This window comes from Colletotrichum tamarilloi, assembly GCF_030869305.1.
Source record: "Colletotrichum tamarilloi strain Tom-12 chromosome Unknown Scaffold_145.1, whole genome shotgun sequence".
Classification (NCBI taxonomy): domain Eukaryota; kingdom Fungi; phylum Ascomycota; class Sordariomycetes; order Glomerellales; family Glomerellaceae; genus Colletotrichum; species Colletotrichum tamarilloi.
Genome location: NW_026849528.1, coordinates 58,859 through 75,428, shown reverse-complemented (window position 1 = coordinate 75,428; position 16,570 = coordinate 58,859). Strand labels below are relative to the sequence as shown.

At 52.0% G+C, this 16,570-nt stretch overlaps 6 protein-coding genes across 6 annotated transcripts; 2 read left to right on the top strand and 4 right to left on the bottom strand.

The window, feature by feature from the left end:
• Nucleotides 1-1,925: 1,925 nt before the first annotated feature.
• Nucleotides 1,926-2,433, top strand: CTAM01_15078 (uncharacterized protein; the record flags this gene model as incomplete). The annotated part of the gene is made up of 2 exons (XM_060531077.1): nt 1,926-2,178; nt 2,231-2,433. The coding sequence occupies 2 exons, from the start codon at nt 1,926-1,928 to the stop codon at nt 2,431-2,433; spliced, it is 456 nt and encodes a 151-aa protein (XP_060374375.1).
• A 547-nt stretch (nt 2,434-2,980) lies between these two features.
• On the bottom strand, nt 2,981-4,267 carry CTAM01_15077 (pectate lyase; the record flags this gene model as incomplete). Its single annotated transcript, XM_060531076.1, has 2 exons — nt 2,981-3,404; nt 3,471-4,267. The coding sequence occupies 2 exons, from the start codon at nt 4,265-4,267 to the stop codon at nt 2,981-2,983; spliced, it is 1,221 nt and encodes a 406-aa protein (XP_060374374.1).
• A 2,826-nt stretch (nt 4,268-7,093) lies between these two features.
• Nucleotides 7,094-8,331, bottom strand: CTAM01_15076 (PAP2 superfamily protein; the record flags this gene model as incomplete). Its single annotated transcript, XM_060531075.1, has 2 exons — nt 7,094-8,068; nt 8,125-8,331. 2 exons carry the CDS (start codon nt 8,329-8,331, stop codon nt 7,094-7,096), a joined length of 1,182 nt encoding a protein of 393 aa, XP_060374373.1.
• A 1,783-nt stretch (nt 8,332-10,114) lies between these two features.
• Nucleotides 10,115-10,681, bottom strand: CTAM01_15075 (glyoxalase/Bleomycin resistance protein/Dioxygenase; the record flags this gene model as incomplete). Its single annotated transcript, XM_060531074.1, has 1 exon — nt 10,115-10,681. One exon carries the CDS (start codon nt 10,679-10,681, stop codon nt 10,115-10,117), a length of 567 nt encoding a protein of 188 aa, XP_060374372.1.
• Nucleotides 10,682-11,991: 1,310 nt separating this feature from the next.
• Nucleotides 11,992-12,555, top strand: CTAM01_15074 (uncharacterized protein; the record flags this gene model as incomplete). The annotated part of the gene is made up of 1 exon (XM_060531073.1): nt 11,992-12,555. The coding sequence occupies one exon, from the start codon at nt 11,992-11,994 to the stop codon at nt 12,553-12,555; it is 564 nt and encodes a 187-aa protein (XP_060374371.1).
• Nucleotides 12,556-13,349: 794 nt separating this feature from the next.
• On the bottom strand, nt 13,350-14,640 carry CTAM01_15073 (uncharacterized protein; the record flags this gene model as incomplete). Its single annotated transcript, XM_060531072.1, has 3 exons — nt 13,350-13,705; nt 14,101-14,273; nt 14,360-14,640. The coding sequence occupies 3 exons, from the start codon at nt 14,638-14,640 to the stop codon at nt 13,350-13,352; spliced, it is 810 nt and encodes a 269-aa protein (XP_060374370.1).
• Between the last annotated feature and the right edge of the window lie 1,930 nt (nt 14,641-16,570).

Here is a 16,570-nt window from a genome sequence, read left to right as displayed (position 1 = left end):
CGATCCCAATACGAAGTTCGCGAACATCAGGGATATCCATCGGGCTCAAATCGAAGCGGGTGAAAAGGAGGTTATCACGGCTGAATCCAGCGACTCTGAATGCCCTAGTGAGGCTGGCAGCTGTATTGTAGTGGGTGTGGTTGAGGATCAATAGTTAATAGTAATGAGGAGGTTGGGTTGTGATCCCATCGTTTTTGTGGTGCCAGAAACAGGGGGGTGCCAGGAAGTGGGTATGTTGACTTATATCATCGAGTATGTTTTTCAGGGAACTAAGTCTCACATTCTATCAGTCCCGCAGCTGGTGGTCTTTTCTCGGGGCACAAGGCTTCATCAGGCCGTTGGAAGAGTGACGTAAGTTTCAATACCATCGTAGTCTCACTTCCTCTAACGAGACAACAGAACTTTATCGGTAAGGTCTATACTTATATATACCGGAAACCTCTGGTTCGTTCTGCGGTATTTACGATCCTTAAGTTTGCGGAGAAGTATAGTATTAGCGGACACGCAGCTGCTATGCGATAGATAGCATTCTATAGTAACTTAGATGGAGTATACAGCGATGCGATTATCCTTGGTGTTTTTAAGGTAGAGCAACTCTACTCGATACTCAATGCACTTGAGGCTGGTCCTCTTCCCGAGGATCTGGCGGCTGCTATTACTGCTGTCTACTCTAAAGTGCAGGGTGCCGAGCCTCCTTATCACCTCTAGAATGTATTCAACTCAATAGTGGTTCTATGAGGAGTTCATGAATATTTAGAATCTTGAGTTTTTTCGACCAGTCTTACATCATCTTGAACCAATGTCGTACCATTTCAACTATGAATCCTGCAGGCACATCCAACTTAGACAACCGCTAGCAATCCAGAAGAAATCTCGGTGCTCTTTACTCAGGCATAATGCTCGATCTGCTGATTGTTCTCCGTACTATCTAATTTAGATACTGCAACACTCATTTAGGACACGAATCCGTAACAGATCCGTTCTGTACCGTTATTCATCTTATGCTGACATTGTCATTAGGTGAAATCGTGAATTTTAATAATTGTTGGACCGTTTGGTTACCTCCGTGGGTTGGAGCATTTTTCTAATCGGTTCACTGTTTCACTTGGCTACATCGTAAAGAGTGCAGCGCTATGTAATCTCAGCTGGGCTTGACTCAATGAGGCTTTCCTCAAAGGAGCATCGGTGGTTGAATATGCCTCGCGGAAATGCGATAGCAGCGTCTGTCAGTACCCCTTCCGGGCTCGGCGGCTTGTGCGGTTTCAATTGACAAAGTAGTCGAGCGTCAACGCCTTCGTCTTCCCCGGGGTCTGCGGCGCGGGGGCCTTTGCCTCATGACCAGCTGACCAAATCATAGCTGTCTGAAGCACGGTAATAGGCGAGAAGGATTTGGGTGACAATCAAGTTACATCCGCATCTAAGTATGAACCGCATCTAGATCCATGAAAGAGTGGTCGGCAGAGGGCGAAGTTGCGAGTAAGGGGCGAGATAGATACTTCAAGCAGGCATATACGGAACGCGCTAGATGGCAGTAGGATGTAATATCTGCTCCTTTTCAATCTTCCGATCGTATTTGGTGCATGCAATCTTGTCAGAAGACTATATTTTCTAGATGTGTTAAAGCTACCTATGCTATCGTCTGACCTTGCATTGTGGCGTTACAATTAAACTTGACAATGCATATCCTGCTCGTTGGATGACACATCTTAGAAACAACGAATCCTAGGCTTGAGTTTGGAATACGGATGCCTAAAGCGGACTCCTCGGCCGCTTGTATAGACAATATTATATATCAAATCCTCTACTTGCCATTTAACCATTGTACCTTAAAAAGTAGTGAGTGATAGCCTTCGTATTCTTCAACGACTCACACATTAAAACTCATTGTTAGTATCACTCGCATTTCAGACGATCCAGCCTCCAGCATGCGTTCATCTGCTGTCTTCGTACCGGCGCTGCTCGCCTACTTCGCACTGGCACAGAGTCAGACCGATTCCGCACCCGGGAACACGGCCACCTCCGTCCCCGACCTCGCCTCTAAAATCGGCCCTTGTGCGGCCGGCTGCCTAACCAAGGTCATTGGGCAAATCGGCTGTGGCAGTAACGATCTGAAGTGCCTTTGCGCTGATAAGGGAATCCTCCTCACCAGATTGGTGCTCTGCGGCTCGAGCGCCGGCTGTACGGTGGCAGACCTGTCTCGTGGGTGTTCCTTATGTCTTACATCTAATAGTTCGTTTACAACCGAAGAATACTGTAGCTGACGTGGGAACATGGCTTCGATTAGGCGTCTCTGACGTTGTCAACCCGACTTGCAACGCCGTCAACCCCAACAACGACGATGACGAGGGAGATTCTATCAATGCTGTCGACCGTGTCAAGCGGAGCATGCCAGCGGCGCCTATTGCCGCGGCTGTTGCAGCCGCTGCCATTTGAGGGGGCTGGCCGGAGAGTGTTTTCTCAGTAGCATCATTACCTTGTGATGTCTAGTTGCTGGAGGTAATCTTGCTCCGCACCCAAACGGACAAGGAATCTTGTGCAAATCGACCAATTCCGTCACCATCAACGACGTCACCAGAATCTTGCTAGATTTCTTCAAAATGAAAAAATAACATTTAGTTGCAGTCAGTTGCAAAGGTGACAATCCCTCGCAGGACTTCGAGAATTTGTGATCCGCTGTTACTCTCGACGGCTGATCAGGAGGGCCACCGCTCGAGTTCATCGTGTGAAAAGTTCATCGCTGGGTACATCAGGACATGAAGAGATATGTGCTTGATTGACCTGCAAATCCTGCAGTTATACAAGTATTTACAGCTCGAACAGAACCTTTGACTCCGAGACATCCAGTCCGAATCCCAAAGGACCAGTCCCAAAGCGTGATATACAGAGAAGAATAAGATACACAGACATTGGAGTCCTAGCGGCCAAGTCAAACCAGCCTCCCTGAATTTTCTTCATCGTGAACAATAACCAAAGAACATCTTTAGCAGCCAGACGTCTTGACATCAGTCTGCACGCAGATCTTCGGATCATCAGCCGCATTACCAGGCTCGCCACCGCCAGTGACGCCCTTTGAGTTCTTGCACACCGTGGCACCGCCAATGACGCAAGCGCCGTTAATGGTAACCTTGTCGCCGAGGTTGCCGTTGTAGTGAGCCACCGTCTTGCCGCCGTCGACGTAGATGTTGTTGAAGACCGCAGTGCGAGCAGTCTGCTGCTTGCAGTTACCGCACGAGCGCCAGAACTGGCCGACGTTCTTTGCGTAAAAGTCAGAGACCTCGACTGTGCCGCCGCCGTTGTGCTGGAAAAGCTTATCGGGGGCGTCGCGGGCGCCGCCGCCCTTGACCGTGGAGGTGCCGCTGGTCTGGCGGAAGGTGGCGCCGTCTTCGCAGACCTTGTCCCACCAGCTGTTTCTCATGTGTTAGGCTGTGGCTTTGGATCAAGATTTTGTTGGAGGTAAGATGATGACTTACACATTGACGAGGTTGCAGCTGCCCTGGCACTGAATACCCTCTCCAGCACCGGCTCCGATAATGACGTTGCTGAGCGTGGCGCCGTCGGCCAAGATGAAGGCGGCATCCTTTTGTCCGCCCTCGCTGCCCGTGCAGGTGCTTGGGACACGGTCATAGAGCTTCATGCCGCCGTCAAAGTTGCCGGAAATAGTCTTCGCCGCGGAGAGATTCTCTGTTCCGGCGGGTGTCGGGAAGGTCTTTACGATGCTGCCACTGCTGCCGCTGCCGCCGCTGCCACCGGAACCGCCGCCACCACCGGGGAGAGTGCCGTTGTTGGCTGAGCTGCCGCCTCCGGTGCTACCACCGCCACCGGAGCTGCCAGTTCCCGAGCCGCCAGACCCTGAACCAGAGCCTGAGCCTGAACCTGAACCAGAGCCTGAGCCTGAGCCGGATCCAGATCCGGAGCCGCTGCCGCCCTTCTTCTTATCCTTGTTTTTGTCCTTGCTCTTGTCCTTGCTCTTGTCCTTGTTCTTGTCCTTACTCTTATCCTTGCTCTTATCCTTTGCCTTCTCGGCGCTCGATCCAACGTCTGGAGTGTCCTCGCAAGTTCCATTGTCACCCGGGTTGGCATATCTGATCTCGACTCTAGCGGGACCTTCGACGGGCGCACCGCGGGGTTGTTGAGGCGCCATGACGGCGCGGGCGAGATGACCAATGCCTCCGACGTGTCGGCGGGCCGGCCGCTCGTAGCCATCTGGGTTGATGGGGTTCGCGGCAGCCAGTGCGGCAAGGGAGAAGAGGACCAGCCGGGACGCCATGTTGATGATGGTGTCGGTGAAGGGGGTGGTCTTTAGGGGGTTTAAGATTGATGTTGTTGATAGTACCAGACTTTGTGTGTGAGAGAAGAAAGAAACACAAGTAACTACAAATGAGATGAAACAGTGAGAGTATGTAGGAGAAAAGGTGTGTGTTTGAAGGAGGGGAGTGAAGAGAATGTTTGTTTGGCGATGAGAAGCCTGATGTGGAGAGAAGATCTGCTCATAAACGGAGGACGAAGAAGACTGTCTTATATCTTGTCTTGAGGCTCACCAGCGTCGCGTAGTCAATGGCTTTTGAACCTGGTTGTTCTTCGCATCTGAGCATGCCCCTGTGCTCTGTAAATTGCAAAGTGATTTAGTATGGAGAAACCTCACCGGTAGCCCACCTGCAGATACAAGCCAAGATGTTTGGATATATTCGACGACCGCCTAGCCCTCTCCACAATCTTGCGTATATTGATGAGATCAGCAAGAGAGAACAGCCTCTTGTGTGAGAGGTGGGCCAGTACTCTCCCTCTTCTTTTACGGAACGGACGGACATTTGATGTACTCAATCCGTCAGGGTCACAGCTTCATTGCCCCAAAAAGGACATGGACCGGCGGCATCTCTCAACGGTAGGCACAAGAGAAGGAAGTGACAGTCACAAGGCAGTTCGAACTGGTCAGTGTTAGCAAGAATGTCAAAGTGGAACTCATTCAGGAACAGCTATGCAATATGGGTCGTCTGGTATAGATTCGACCGTCCGGGATGGCAGCTCCAGCGGGAGATGATCCGAGAGTTCATCCCGCCTGCGTGGTTGGCCATTACCTAGTATAACCTACAGTTTGGCTGTGTACCGCAGTAAAAAGAAAGATTAACATAAGGCCAAGGTGGGAGAGCGGAGGCGGGTTGATTGCACATCATATGTCAAACTTGCTAATGGTCTGGGCATTTTTGAGTTTGTAGCCCTTTGGGTGGCCGGATGGTCTTGGCCTCTTTGAGATGCTTTTGCTGCTTTTGCTGCTCGTCTCCAAGGTTCATGTCAAGGAAGAGTTGACGTTCCTGACAGGCTGACAGGTCTTTCTAGAAGAGGGGAGGGGGACCCCTCATAGGTGGTGGGGTTGCTTGAGCCAATCTACTTGACTCCTATCCGGTCAAGGGGTCAAGGTCGGGCGAGCCGATTAGTCTACGGATCCCGGAGATCTCGGGGCGGGCACGGGGACGGTTGCTATCCGTGCGGATGAGGGCGTCTTGTCGGGTTTCCTCCAGATTAAGGCAAAGCTCCATGCTACGCTGTCCGTACATGATGTTGTTAACTGATCTCTCTCCTGTTCGGAGTCTCGGTTGTGCGGAGCATGCCTGGGGTTGCGGGAGGCCCTCTTCTAGTATCCGCCTGGCTGGGCTCAATGCGACCTTATTTTGAGGCTTAAAGAGTCGCCGAGACGGGCTTATTTCTATTTTCAACGACGAAGGAAGGTTTGATATTGGCGATGTAAGATGCTCGACATCGTTTGTCGCTCACTCAAGAGCACGGAGTCCTCCCGAAGGTTGTTTGTTTGCCTCACTATTAGAGTTCAATCACGTAGTGTAAGGTAGCAAAACTCTGATTTCCCGCCCCGAAAGACTACTCTTTGGGACCTGATCTGCAACTCAGGGGGGCAGTGAGTTGGAGCGGGCAGCAAGCGCAAAAAATCCGCTGACTGATGCATCTTTGTGATAGAGTTCAGGCCGCCAAGAAACGCTTTGCGCGCCAAGACACCACAGACTCATGCGAAAGCAGCCCACGGGGCAATGATTTTGTTCCTGTTGACTCGCGAAAAGAACCGTTCAATATGTGCGAGACTCCCACCTCACAAGTCTGAGAAAATAACGAGACAAACGGCGAAATGAAGTGCAACTGATTCAAAGGAGTTGAGGGCCCATCGTGACGTCTGCGGAATTGAGTTTTGCGCTGCGGTGTGGTGCACTTGCGCTTTCGCGTTCAAGCTCATGCACCAGCAGTACCCCATAACGGCTTTATGTCCGTAATCTGACAACTGACGCACACTGACATACAAATGGTAACTCACACAAACTTCCCGCGAAAGTTCGAGACTAGAACGACTCGTCCCAATGGGCAATGACCTCCGGTCTCCCGTCAGTCTCCCGTTGTGTTTCTGAGCCAGAGAACCGCGGCGAGTGGTAAGTACGTTTGAGGTAGAGCTATAGCTATTTTTAAACTTTGATAGTAGTAGCCTGCAACCGCAACCGCAACTGCAACCTCGCACCTGGGACGCAAAGACACATGGCAGTGCTTGGTAGTGGAGCAACTTCGAGTGACCCATAGAACATCAGACTTGACTGTGTCCCATCAATACGACTTACATCAGACCAAGACATGGCAGCACGTGGGCACCCGCCTTTATTACCTCATGAAGAAGCAGTCTGGTTGCGCCGCGGGTGCCGAGTACGCCGCACCGCATGTACAATCCTGGACCAGCGTGGCCGTTAGTGTCAGGTTCGATATGATACCATTGACATTTTATGAACGTGCGCCCCGAAAGCCAATGCCGTGTCTGTGAAGCTTGGCCAAGCCAAGAGAAACTGACCAGACTTTAATGATTGGGAGGTGAAGTCCGAAATTTGTTGATGCTTTGAATAAAACTTTGTTGTGTAGTATTAATTATGAGTACTATGTACCTTAGATAAGTAAAATACGCAGGTATCTGAGCCGACGGCGCTTGCTCTCGTGCCATCGTTGATAGCGCTATCGGGGACCACGCTTGCTTCAATCTCAGATCTGGGTATCATTCGTAACTCCTTGGACCAAACAAAACTCCCACTCGGCGGTACGAGTCGGCGACCGACTAGACCATGTCCTCGCCAGAAGGACGCCGGTCGCCTCTCGAGTGGTGAGATGCTACCGCCTTACGGGGCACACCAACACCTCGCGTATCCATACTGCCGCTGGTATACCTTGTCCTGCTAACCATTCTGTCAAGACCAGTTTTCTTTTCCTCGCGTCTCTTACCCCATCCGGCCTTGCGTGTGACCACCGCGCCATTCTCTCCGATAACCTCGAGGTTGAAGTCCAAAGGCATCTTGCGGTGGAGGGGAATATGATTGATACGCCAATCCCAGACGGCGGCGTAGGCCATCCTATACGACGAAAAGGCAAAGACAGTACCGATGATGGCGCCCGCCAGAACGTCGTACCAGTTATGGGACTGGTCGACCGTTAGGGAGCCGCCGACCAGGGTAGCAAGGAGGATCGGAGCGTATACGAGGACAAGCTTCCACATGGGCGTGTGATGGTTCGAAAAGACCTTGAACTTGGCGTTGAGGTAGAGATACAGAAACACCATGCCCGAGAACATTGCAGTCGTATGCCCCGAGGGAAAAGATTCCATCGCGTTGGAGAGCGTGCCGTCCATCTCCCTGGTGCAGATATCCGACGTCCACATGATGCCTCCATAGCCCGTCCCGTCCAGGCCTGTTGCGTTCCCGCCCGGTTGGGAGGCCTTGCTAATGTCGGGTTGGCAGACTTCGAGGAAGTTAGGACGCAGGCCGCCGATAAGCCACTTGATCATGACCTGGAAGACAGTGGAGCCGATGACGGAGTAGAGCAGGCCCATGATGCCGTTGTTGATGTCCCAGAAGGAGCGCACCCTTATCTGGCAGAGGAGAATGGAGAGGATGGGCACGCCGATGCCGAGGGCGGTGGCGGCGTGACTGGGGATGTACTGCGGGATGTGCGGGTATGCGAATTGGGGGTAGACGACCTCGCCGTTGTCAAATGTGACGGGGAACGTTCGGTGTGCTGGCGGGTGCGCTCTGAAGACCTGGATATGTGGTGTTAGCTGAGTGTCAGAGGTCGGATGCAAGGTAAGGTGCGTACCACTAGGGCGATGACTCCCATGATGATCATGGTGAGGATGTCTAGCCATGTCACCTTGAGCCAGAGCATGAAGGGCGGCCGGTGGGCCATGCTGTAGTCTTTTCCATGCCAGTGATCATTGACCCTTGTCTCCTGGCTACTTTTGCGATGTGTCGGAAGGGTCGTGGTGTCTTGCTGACGACGTGCGAAAGGGTTGAAGCGAGCCATCTTAAGAAGCAATGTTGCTCTTGAGGTCCGAGGATAGATCCTATTAGGTGATACTCGGGACCAGGAGGGGAAGAAGATGGTGGTGTATCCACCGAATTGAGTCTTGACGATATCCTGATGGAGTCCTCTCAACCAAAATATCATGCGAAAGAGAAAGACGAGGTTGTTGCCCAAACAGTGAAGGGGGAAACCTCCAGGTAATATGCCAAGCGCGCTTTCTCACCATCACCGCCATGTTCATCATATCCTTGGCAGCTGCATCACCACAAACAGGCACTACGTAGTGCAAGTCGTACTTGACAGAGGCAGACAACACACACAGAGAGAGCACAGAAACAACACATCGCTAAAGAGAGCCAAGAGACTCGAGAGTCCAGGCGCGACGACGCGCTGCCAAGCCACTTCCCGTCCCTCTTGACGTCGCCGAGAGTGCGACGGTGTAACTCTCGACGGGCCAGACAGCAGCGCGACACTCGCCAAAGGCACAGTTTTGGGGGCAGCTAGGGGCTGAACTAAAGTTGATGACAGGGGTCATCTGCAGCCCTCGGAGATTCAAAGCCACTCAAGGCCTGCCAAAAAGGCTTGGCTGATGCTGTTTCGTCCCAGCCACAGCAAGAAAAAACCAAGGCGCATGCCCTGGCTTTTGTTGGAATGAGGAATTGTGTCGTATGGACGGAAATGAAGCTTTGGGGAAAATGTCTTTTCTTTTGCGCTAGAAGGCAATGGTATAAGGATTGAACGGAGTATGGTCGGTAACGTAGAGGGTTCGGGGCATGCGATGTGAAGGCGACCCGTAGCCGCGATTCTCTCATTCAATCTTTGATCCTTTATTCAGAGTCTCTGAGGTATGAGATTGGACGGTCCTATTCAACGCATGTCTGAGTAGTCTACCGAAGAAAGATTTTCCGTCGGTTTTAGACACTCCGAGCCACGATGTTGTCTGCAACACAATCCAAATCAATTTGGAGCATTCTCCTATCAACCTGAAGAGCAGTCTTTTGATACATTCGGCTTTCACTCTGTCAGAGACTGTCTCTTCGGGAGTTAACTACGCTCTTTGTCCTATGACAAGACAAGCAAAGTAGAGTCTGGCAAATTTGGCAGAGCAAGGGTGCAACTCGCGTCAGATCATACGGCCCCCTGTTCTCGGCCCCTACATGTACCTTCGCTACGTTATGCCTGGCATGGCGCTTACCCCGTCGACTGGGGAACAGTCCCAGTACGAATATCTCCATGATTTCTTCAAATGCGCTCTGAGCTAAGGTGACGTGGACGGCAAACGGGGAGTAAAGGAGATATTATCAAGTTAAGCACTACTTTTCTCATGATCACCTATGTACTCAAGATAGACGAGTACGTACTTGAATATAAGTTTGCCAGTTTGTAATCGAAACGATCGGGCGCGAACATAAAGAGTTCCTGTTACGTTGACTTCTTAAGTAACTTCAAAGCCCAGCTCTGGATCAATCTGCAGTCATGAGGCCTTCGATCTGAGGGTTGAGGTTGTTGCTTAGGTGTCTTGCCGCATGTTCCTAGCACCAACTTTTACGTGGGAGCAGAACAACAAGTCCAGTACCGCATACCAACAAATAGCAGGCTTTCAAGAAGACTTCTCAGAATTCAATGCTAGTCGTATCTCAGTTATATGCTAAGTGTGCTTTTAGCATCATTGTATGCAATTACTAAGTGTACCTATGACTTACACGTGCGAGCACGATGCATCCACGAAATTCAATCTGATTCTCGGAACCACAACATCCTGATTCACAACACAGTCTAAATATCATACCTTCACCTCCTCCTTCGAAAAAGCCGTCCTCTTCATCAAACTCTTCTCATCCTCACCAGCCTCAAACCTCTTGACCATCTCCTCAGGGTCGAACCTCGGCCCCCTGGGATCCTCTCCAAACTCCGCGCTCATCATGTACGCAACAGCATCCTCCTTCGTCTCGAAGACATCTACTTGCGTCTCAATCTTGCCGCCATCCGGATCGCGGTAGTACATACTAGTCGACATGCCGTGGTTGACGCACCAAATAGGTTCAATGCCCAGATCTCTACGAGCCTTGTAAGACTGCAGCAGGTCGCCAAGAGAGTCAAAGGTCAGGGCGAAGTGGTCCATGCCGACGGTGTTGTCCTGTCGCGGGACGGCGGTGGGGTCGTTGAGGATGGCGAGGCGGTGGTGCTCGTGGTCCCATGTGAGGAAGGTGATGAGGGGGCTTGAGGCGGTGATTTTTGCATCGAGGAAGGTTTGGTAGAAGGAGACTAGCTTTTCGGGGTTGGCTGTGCGGAGGACGAGGTGGGCTAGTTCGGAGGGTTTGCAAACTCCGGTGGAGGCTTTGATCGCCATGTTGTCGTGTTGTGTTGGTTTGCTGTGAAGGTATTCCCACGGTGGATCTAGGGATGTGGATGATGTTTGGAGGATCTGCGGATGGATGGTCCGGGGAAATCGAGAGTGAGATTTGGTGTGGGGTAGCTCGATATTTAGATTCTACCTTACCTTAAGCTGAGAGTGCACGACACCCGAAGGAGCTGATCCATCGTCATACCTTTGTGGAACGTAGTCAGTCTCGTGGCTCGCTCAGTATGGCTCCATGTCTGCTTACGAATAGCATCTCCGAGTGGCTTGTTGCATCCAATATCCGGTGTCACAATAGTCCGTGTACACATGTGTGCGGATGCGCCACTTCGGAGGTTTGGCGTCAAAGGCCGTTGCCGTTGGACGAGTCGGGTGGATGAGGACCCGGACCGGACGTCCGCCTGTAGTCGTACAGCATCTCTTTGAACCAATAAGATGGTAAGAAATGTGTCACGTCCTGTGATTACGACTCGAGGCATTTTCCAGACGGGATGATGGGATGCTTTTGGGACAAAGATAAGAAGGGGAGGGACATTGGGGCCGAGCTTTGGCTTCTCGGCGGTGAATGGGCCCCGATTGTCCGTCAACGCATGGCGGCGGGGTAGGGAAAAGTGCCCATCTGTACTTACGCGGTAGCTGACACCGATGACGCAGCAATTGCGATTTTGAAGAAAGTAAGTCTGGAATGAGGATGTAAATGTTGACTACCTTGCTCATTGTCGCAAGCTTGCAGCATCCACCAGTCTTGAATACCGAGGACTGTGATTCGGCGGTCAGTGGGGGGCGTCGGCGTGGCTCCGGGGAGAGCAACCAACGGAGCCACGGGGCACCGTTAGTGGACCCGCCGTGCCGTACGGGACAGAAAGCCGTTAATCGCCCGACTTCAGGACTCAAAGTCCCGGCGTCGACTACCCGCCGTGTACCACACAGTACAACCCCCCAAGAACCCCACTGCCACGCGGAACAAGAAGCGGAAGACGAGCTTTTTGGGTCTCATTTCGCGAACTCAGCGGGGCCTTTAGTCCAGAAAGGATTGCCAACATGAGCTGTGCAGTTTGTTTGGTCGTTTCTCTCTAGCCGCAGTACCCAATCCATACCTCCTGGGTTCATACCACAAAAGTTCTTCACCAGCCTTGGATACCACTGGGCCATCCCCTCGGATGGAGTATTGGACGACATGACAAGTTGTCTGGACGTTGACATCAACGATTCATGTTGGCTCACTAGCGCGATGACAACGAAGGATCGTTCGGACTATCGCTTTTCTGCTGCGGCAGCGGCAGTCTGTTTTCCTGCAATCGATGCATCGGCAGCTGCGACAACATTTACAACGGATTATCCTCAACGAGGACCGCGAGGCAGTGGCCGAACCACCGTGTTACGCGCTTGGCCTGATCCCCTTCTATAATCAGAATCCCCGCCTGCGGATCGATCGCCGGGTCAACTTGGGGCGGAATGCCTTGCTACCAGACTCGAACTTCGACACCCCGGACACTCGCCGCCAGGCCAAATACCGGACCATGACCCGACGCGAACCAGTACCATGGGGTCTGGAGGCCAAACAGGTTACCGCCAACGTGTCGCGGTGGGTTATGGAAGCCCTTGCTCTCGTCCCCGCGGGAATGCCGCCTGCATCTTTCACTCTGATTCTTGACGGCCAGCCCACGCCCCAGTTGTGCACGGAGATACTTCAGATGACGAACCAGAGAGATATCGCGTGGCAAGCGGCCTGGTTTGCATCGGTGGACCAGGGCATCGTCCCGCCGACGGAGTGGTTGCTCACCCGGTCCATCATGTCCAACAAGCTCCGAGTCGCCCGCAGAACCGGATACTTTTACCAGGGATTCCCATCCCTCGTGCCATGAGGGATACCGCTCAAGGGGCGCTGATTGTGAGGTGCAACTTTGACCCGAGAGAGCTGTGGAACTCCGACCGGATCGTGCAAGATCACCGGAATTGGACTCCGCAGCAGTGGCAGGAGGCGTGGGCCGACCACGAGCCCTAGACGGGGTTTCCCGTGGCGCCGCTTCCGTCTTTTCAAGCTCTGCTCGAGGAGGAGGAGGATCTGGTGCCGCGATGCGGCAAGAAGGAGAAGTTGTCGAGGTCGCGGCGATCGAGAGGGACTACTCACGACGGTGGTCACGTCGCGTCTGTGCCTCGTTAACAAGACGTAGGTTATGGGGAGAATCTGATTCTCAAGTGGTGGGTGCACCCAAACCATGCGTTGAAAGGCGATTAAGGAGAACCTGAGACTCCGTCTAGTGCTCAATGTAGTCATGAGTGTGGGTTAAGTAGGTGCTGTAGTTTCGTCGACTACTGAGGGATCGCCGTTCCACGGTCGAAGGTCTCTATTCGAATCTCAACGTCAAGATAGATTTCTTGGTTATCCGGTCACATGACAGTAAGATCATGTTGTATGTAAGAAAACAGAGATTGTCACTCATAGCAGTTCTATAATTACCCGTTTTTTCAGCATGTACATTTCTGGAAACGAAACGAAACTTGGGCTTGATATAAATTCACATTCCACGTCGATTTCAGCAAACTTTCTTGCATCAAGTTGCGGGCCGCTGGAAACCGCCGGCCACCTGGAGAATGCGGCCGCCAGACGTCATGTACAGGTGCTACCTACAGCTGTATCACTCCCATCAAATTTGACTCACGGAGATGGTCTCGGCGGCTTGCCTTCGTCATCCTCTGTCCACCAAAATTCAGTCTTCTTCTGGATGCCTGATCTCAGTGGGATTTCACTATCTGAACTCCTCGTCTCCGACCCTCTTCGACAAGGTGACCCAATCATCGTCGAAGGCACTTCAAAGCGGTCGCCTCTGAGCTTGCTACTGAGATACTCAGACTGCAACGGGTCACATCTGCCCGTTGACTCTGGAAGTGTCTGCTGCGCTGAACCATTGCTGAAGAAGTGGACGTAGATGGACCTTGTAAGAGCGAGGTTTGCGGCGATGATACCCAGGAACAGTTCGAGATTCGACCAGATTCCGGCGATACAGTATGCCCCTGCAAGATAATCGTCAGTCTTTATTTCGGTTGGTTCCGTTGAGGGTAGGGGGCGGGGGGGCGGGGGTGGACGCACAACTCAAGTCTGAGGTGGAAATTCCCAGTGACGCTGCTCTAGCGACGCCGAACCCGGTCGCCCTAATATTCAAAAGAATAGAATGTTAGGTGACGTGATGTCTTTTCTAGGCGTGGGAACTGGAAGATGTTTGGGAGGAGCTCACACAAGGCCCAGCCCCATCAAGCAAGAGACTGATATCTTCGTCTGTCGAGGGATCTTCACATTCCAAATCACCACAAGAGGAAGTAGTGAACAGATGAGGTCCGTCAAGACCGAGTATGCTACCAACTCTGATCAGTGATCAGACCCCGAGGCTTCCGGAATATTTTGATCATACCAATCGTCGCATAGATGAAATATATGCGGATGTGTGTTGGCCAACACACGGCTGACTTGCCCCTCCAGAAGCCGACGGGCTGACACTCGGCTATCAAAATGATCACGACCCCGAAATTCGTAATGAGGACACCAGCCATAATGACATGCAGCAAGCGCTTGAGCACCTGGTATCTTTGATGCGAAGGATCAAGAGACAGATTGACACCTTCAGAAACGCCACAGAGATGAAGAGCAGCATTTGTCCCCACCAGCCGTACATGTTGATCATCATGTAGTCATGGTCGCTGAGATAGACTCGGTGTTTGCCATTTCCGTGTTTCCATTGTAAGACGACGAAGGCGAACCGTACAACTGCCGTTGCGCCTGCGAGAGCGATAGTCAAGTCGTCCCATCCGAGCTTCCGGTTCGCTACTCGCACCCATAGTCGGAGGCCGGTCGTGATGACGAGGAAGATTGTCAGGGCGAGGGCGAGAGAATAAGAGATTGGACCGACGTCCTCGTTCGGCGGTAGTGATTCATTTCGAGAGACTACGCTCATCGTCGTAGGTAGCTGCTGTCTGGAGAAGTCCGTTTATGCAAGTGGTATCGTCGAGATCGGGTTTCAAGACCAGTGGCACGCTGTCGTGGCGTGTCTGAGAACACACATGACGCAGGAAGATGCCGCCTTCTCAGCAACGGCCAGATGCCAGTCATATAAGTCAGTTTTGTCGGACCATAGCTTTGCACTATTTGGGCATTTTGTTTCAAACAAGCCTGCCGCAGAACCCATCAAACAATTCGTCCGCATATTTCAAGGAATCTGCAAAACTCTGTGGCGCGCGGATGGTGGCTCTTCGGATTCCCCCCATATATTGCTTTACCACTCGGCCGGCAATGTGACTCAGGCATGCAGAATCGACATTAAACTTCTCGTGCCTGGTTCTGTGAATGTATAGGGATGGCAGCAGGACAGCCGTTTGGAATGCGGAACCCGCTCCGCTCCCGTGCAACTTCAACTTCTCGAGACCTGGGAGTCAAGGGAGTGTTTGCGCAGCTCTGATTACACCTTGGCTTCCGCCTCGTTGGGTTTATGACTCGCGTCCCCACACTTTTGGCTGGGCATTGTCTAAGAGAAAAATGGTAATCGCAAGGCTCAGAACATCAGAGATAATTCAACTCCTTGTACAGGTAACCTTCTTATGGGCCCAAGGTCGTGCTATGCTTGTGATGGAAGATGCCGATGTATCTCGAACTGTGAAGGCTGCTAATACATGTACTGAGAGCTGGGAATGAAGCTTCAGTTATCGAGCAATGTTGAGTGGTGCCCAAAAGCATTACTTCTCGGAAGTCAAATATTCATGTTCTTTCATGCTCCCACTGACACAAATTGTCTACTCCGGTGTCAAGGTACCAGGTCTTGAATCCAGTCAGCTTGGAAGTCCGACAGCGAGGCCTTCCTGGGTCGTGGGGCATAAGATCCTGACCTGGCGCTCAGAATTTGTCCCGTGTACTGTCGAAATTGTCTATTTCCATCCCCTGTTTCGTCTCCAGTTCTGTTTCAGTAGAGGATCCTGTGCCTACTTGTGCTAAACAACGGTTTTTGTTCGGACAGAATTTTCTCGACCCCTCAGCGTGAGACCAAAAGACGGCAAAGCAGCGCGACTGCAGTTCCGACAGTACTCCGTGAATTTGAATGATATGGCAGAAGTGAATGATCTAGTCTTTTCCAACGCCATAGTTGCCTGTCCGTCTTGTTTGTCATCATTTCATCGCGGCGGGTAGAGTCTTCAGCAAAGCCCATCAACCCCTTTACCACGCCATCTTAGCGCCTTCTCGTGCAACCCACACAACCCTTGTCCATGTAAGCGAACATTAAGCTAGCGGTAGACCTTCTTCACCCAGATGCCGCTGTCGCTCCCGGTGTGGAAATTCGTATTGGAGTAGGCGGAGGGCACGACCGGGGTAAACTGCCGATTCCCTGCTGCAAAGTCCGAGGAACCCCACCCATCTCGCAACAAGTAGGAGAGACTGCAGAGCCAGGCGTCAGGAGGATGCAGATTCAACGGTTGATGGTACGCTGCGGATAAAGTAGGCACGGTAGGTTGCATCAAGGTCACCGACGACATTCCATCTCTATCTGAGGAGGGGTCTCTAGCGTTGCAAACTCTGCCGTTTTCACCCCGCCCAGGAGCGAAGAGAACTTTCACCCTGAAAGCCACCCACCCACGTTTCCTCGGATAGTTCATCTAATCGTCTTCGATGTCGCGCTGGGTGTGCAAGGGTTGATTCCCCGCCTACTAGAACGCCCGGTTGAAGTGTGCCCTGACTCGCTTCCATGGGTTGTGCGAAATGAGTTGATTATTTTGTCCAACGTTTTGCAAAGCCACATGAACTACCCTGGGCCCCAAAGTTCTATTGTACAAAAGAATGCCGGAATTCTGATCCAGAACGCCCATCAAGCGTCTAAGCCCTTGCAAAGGACGGATTCA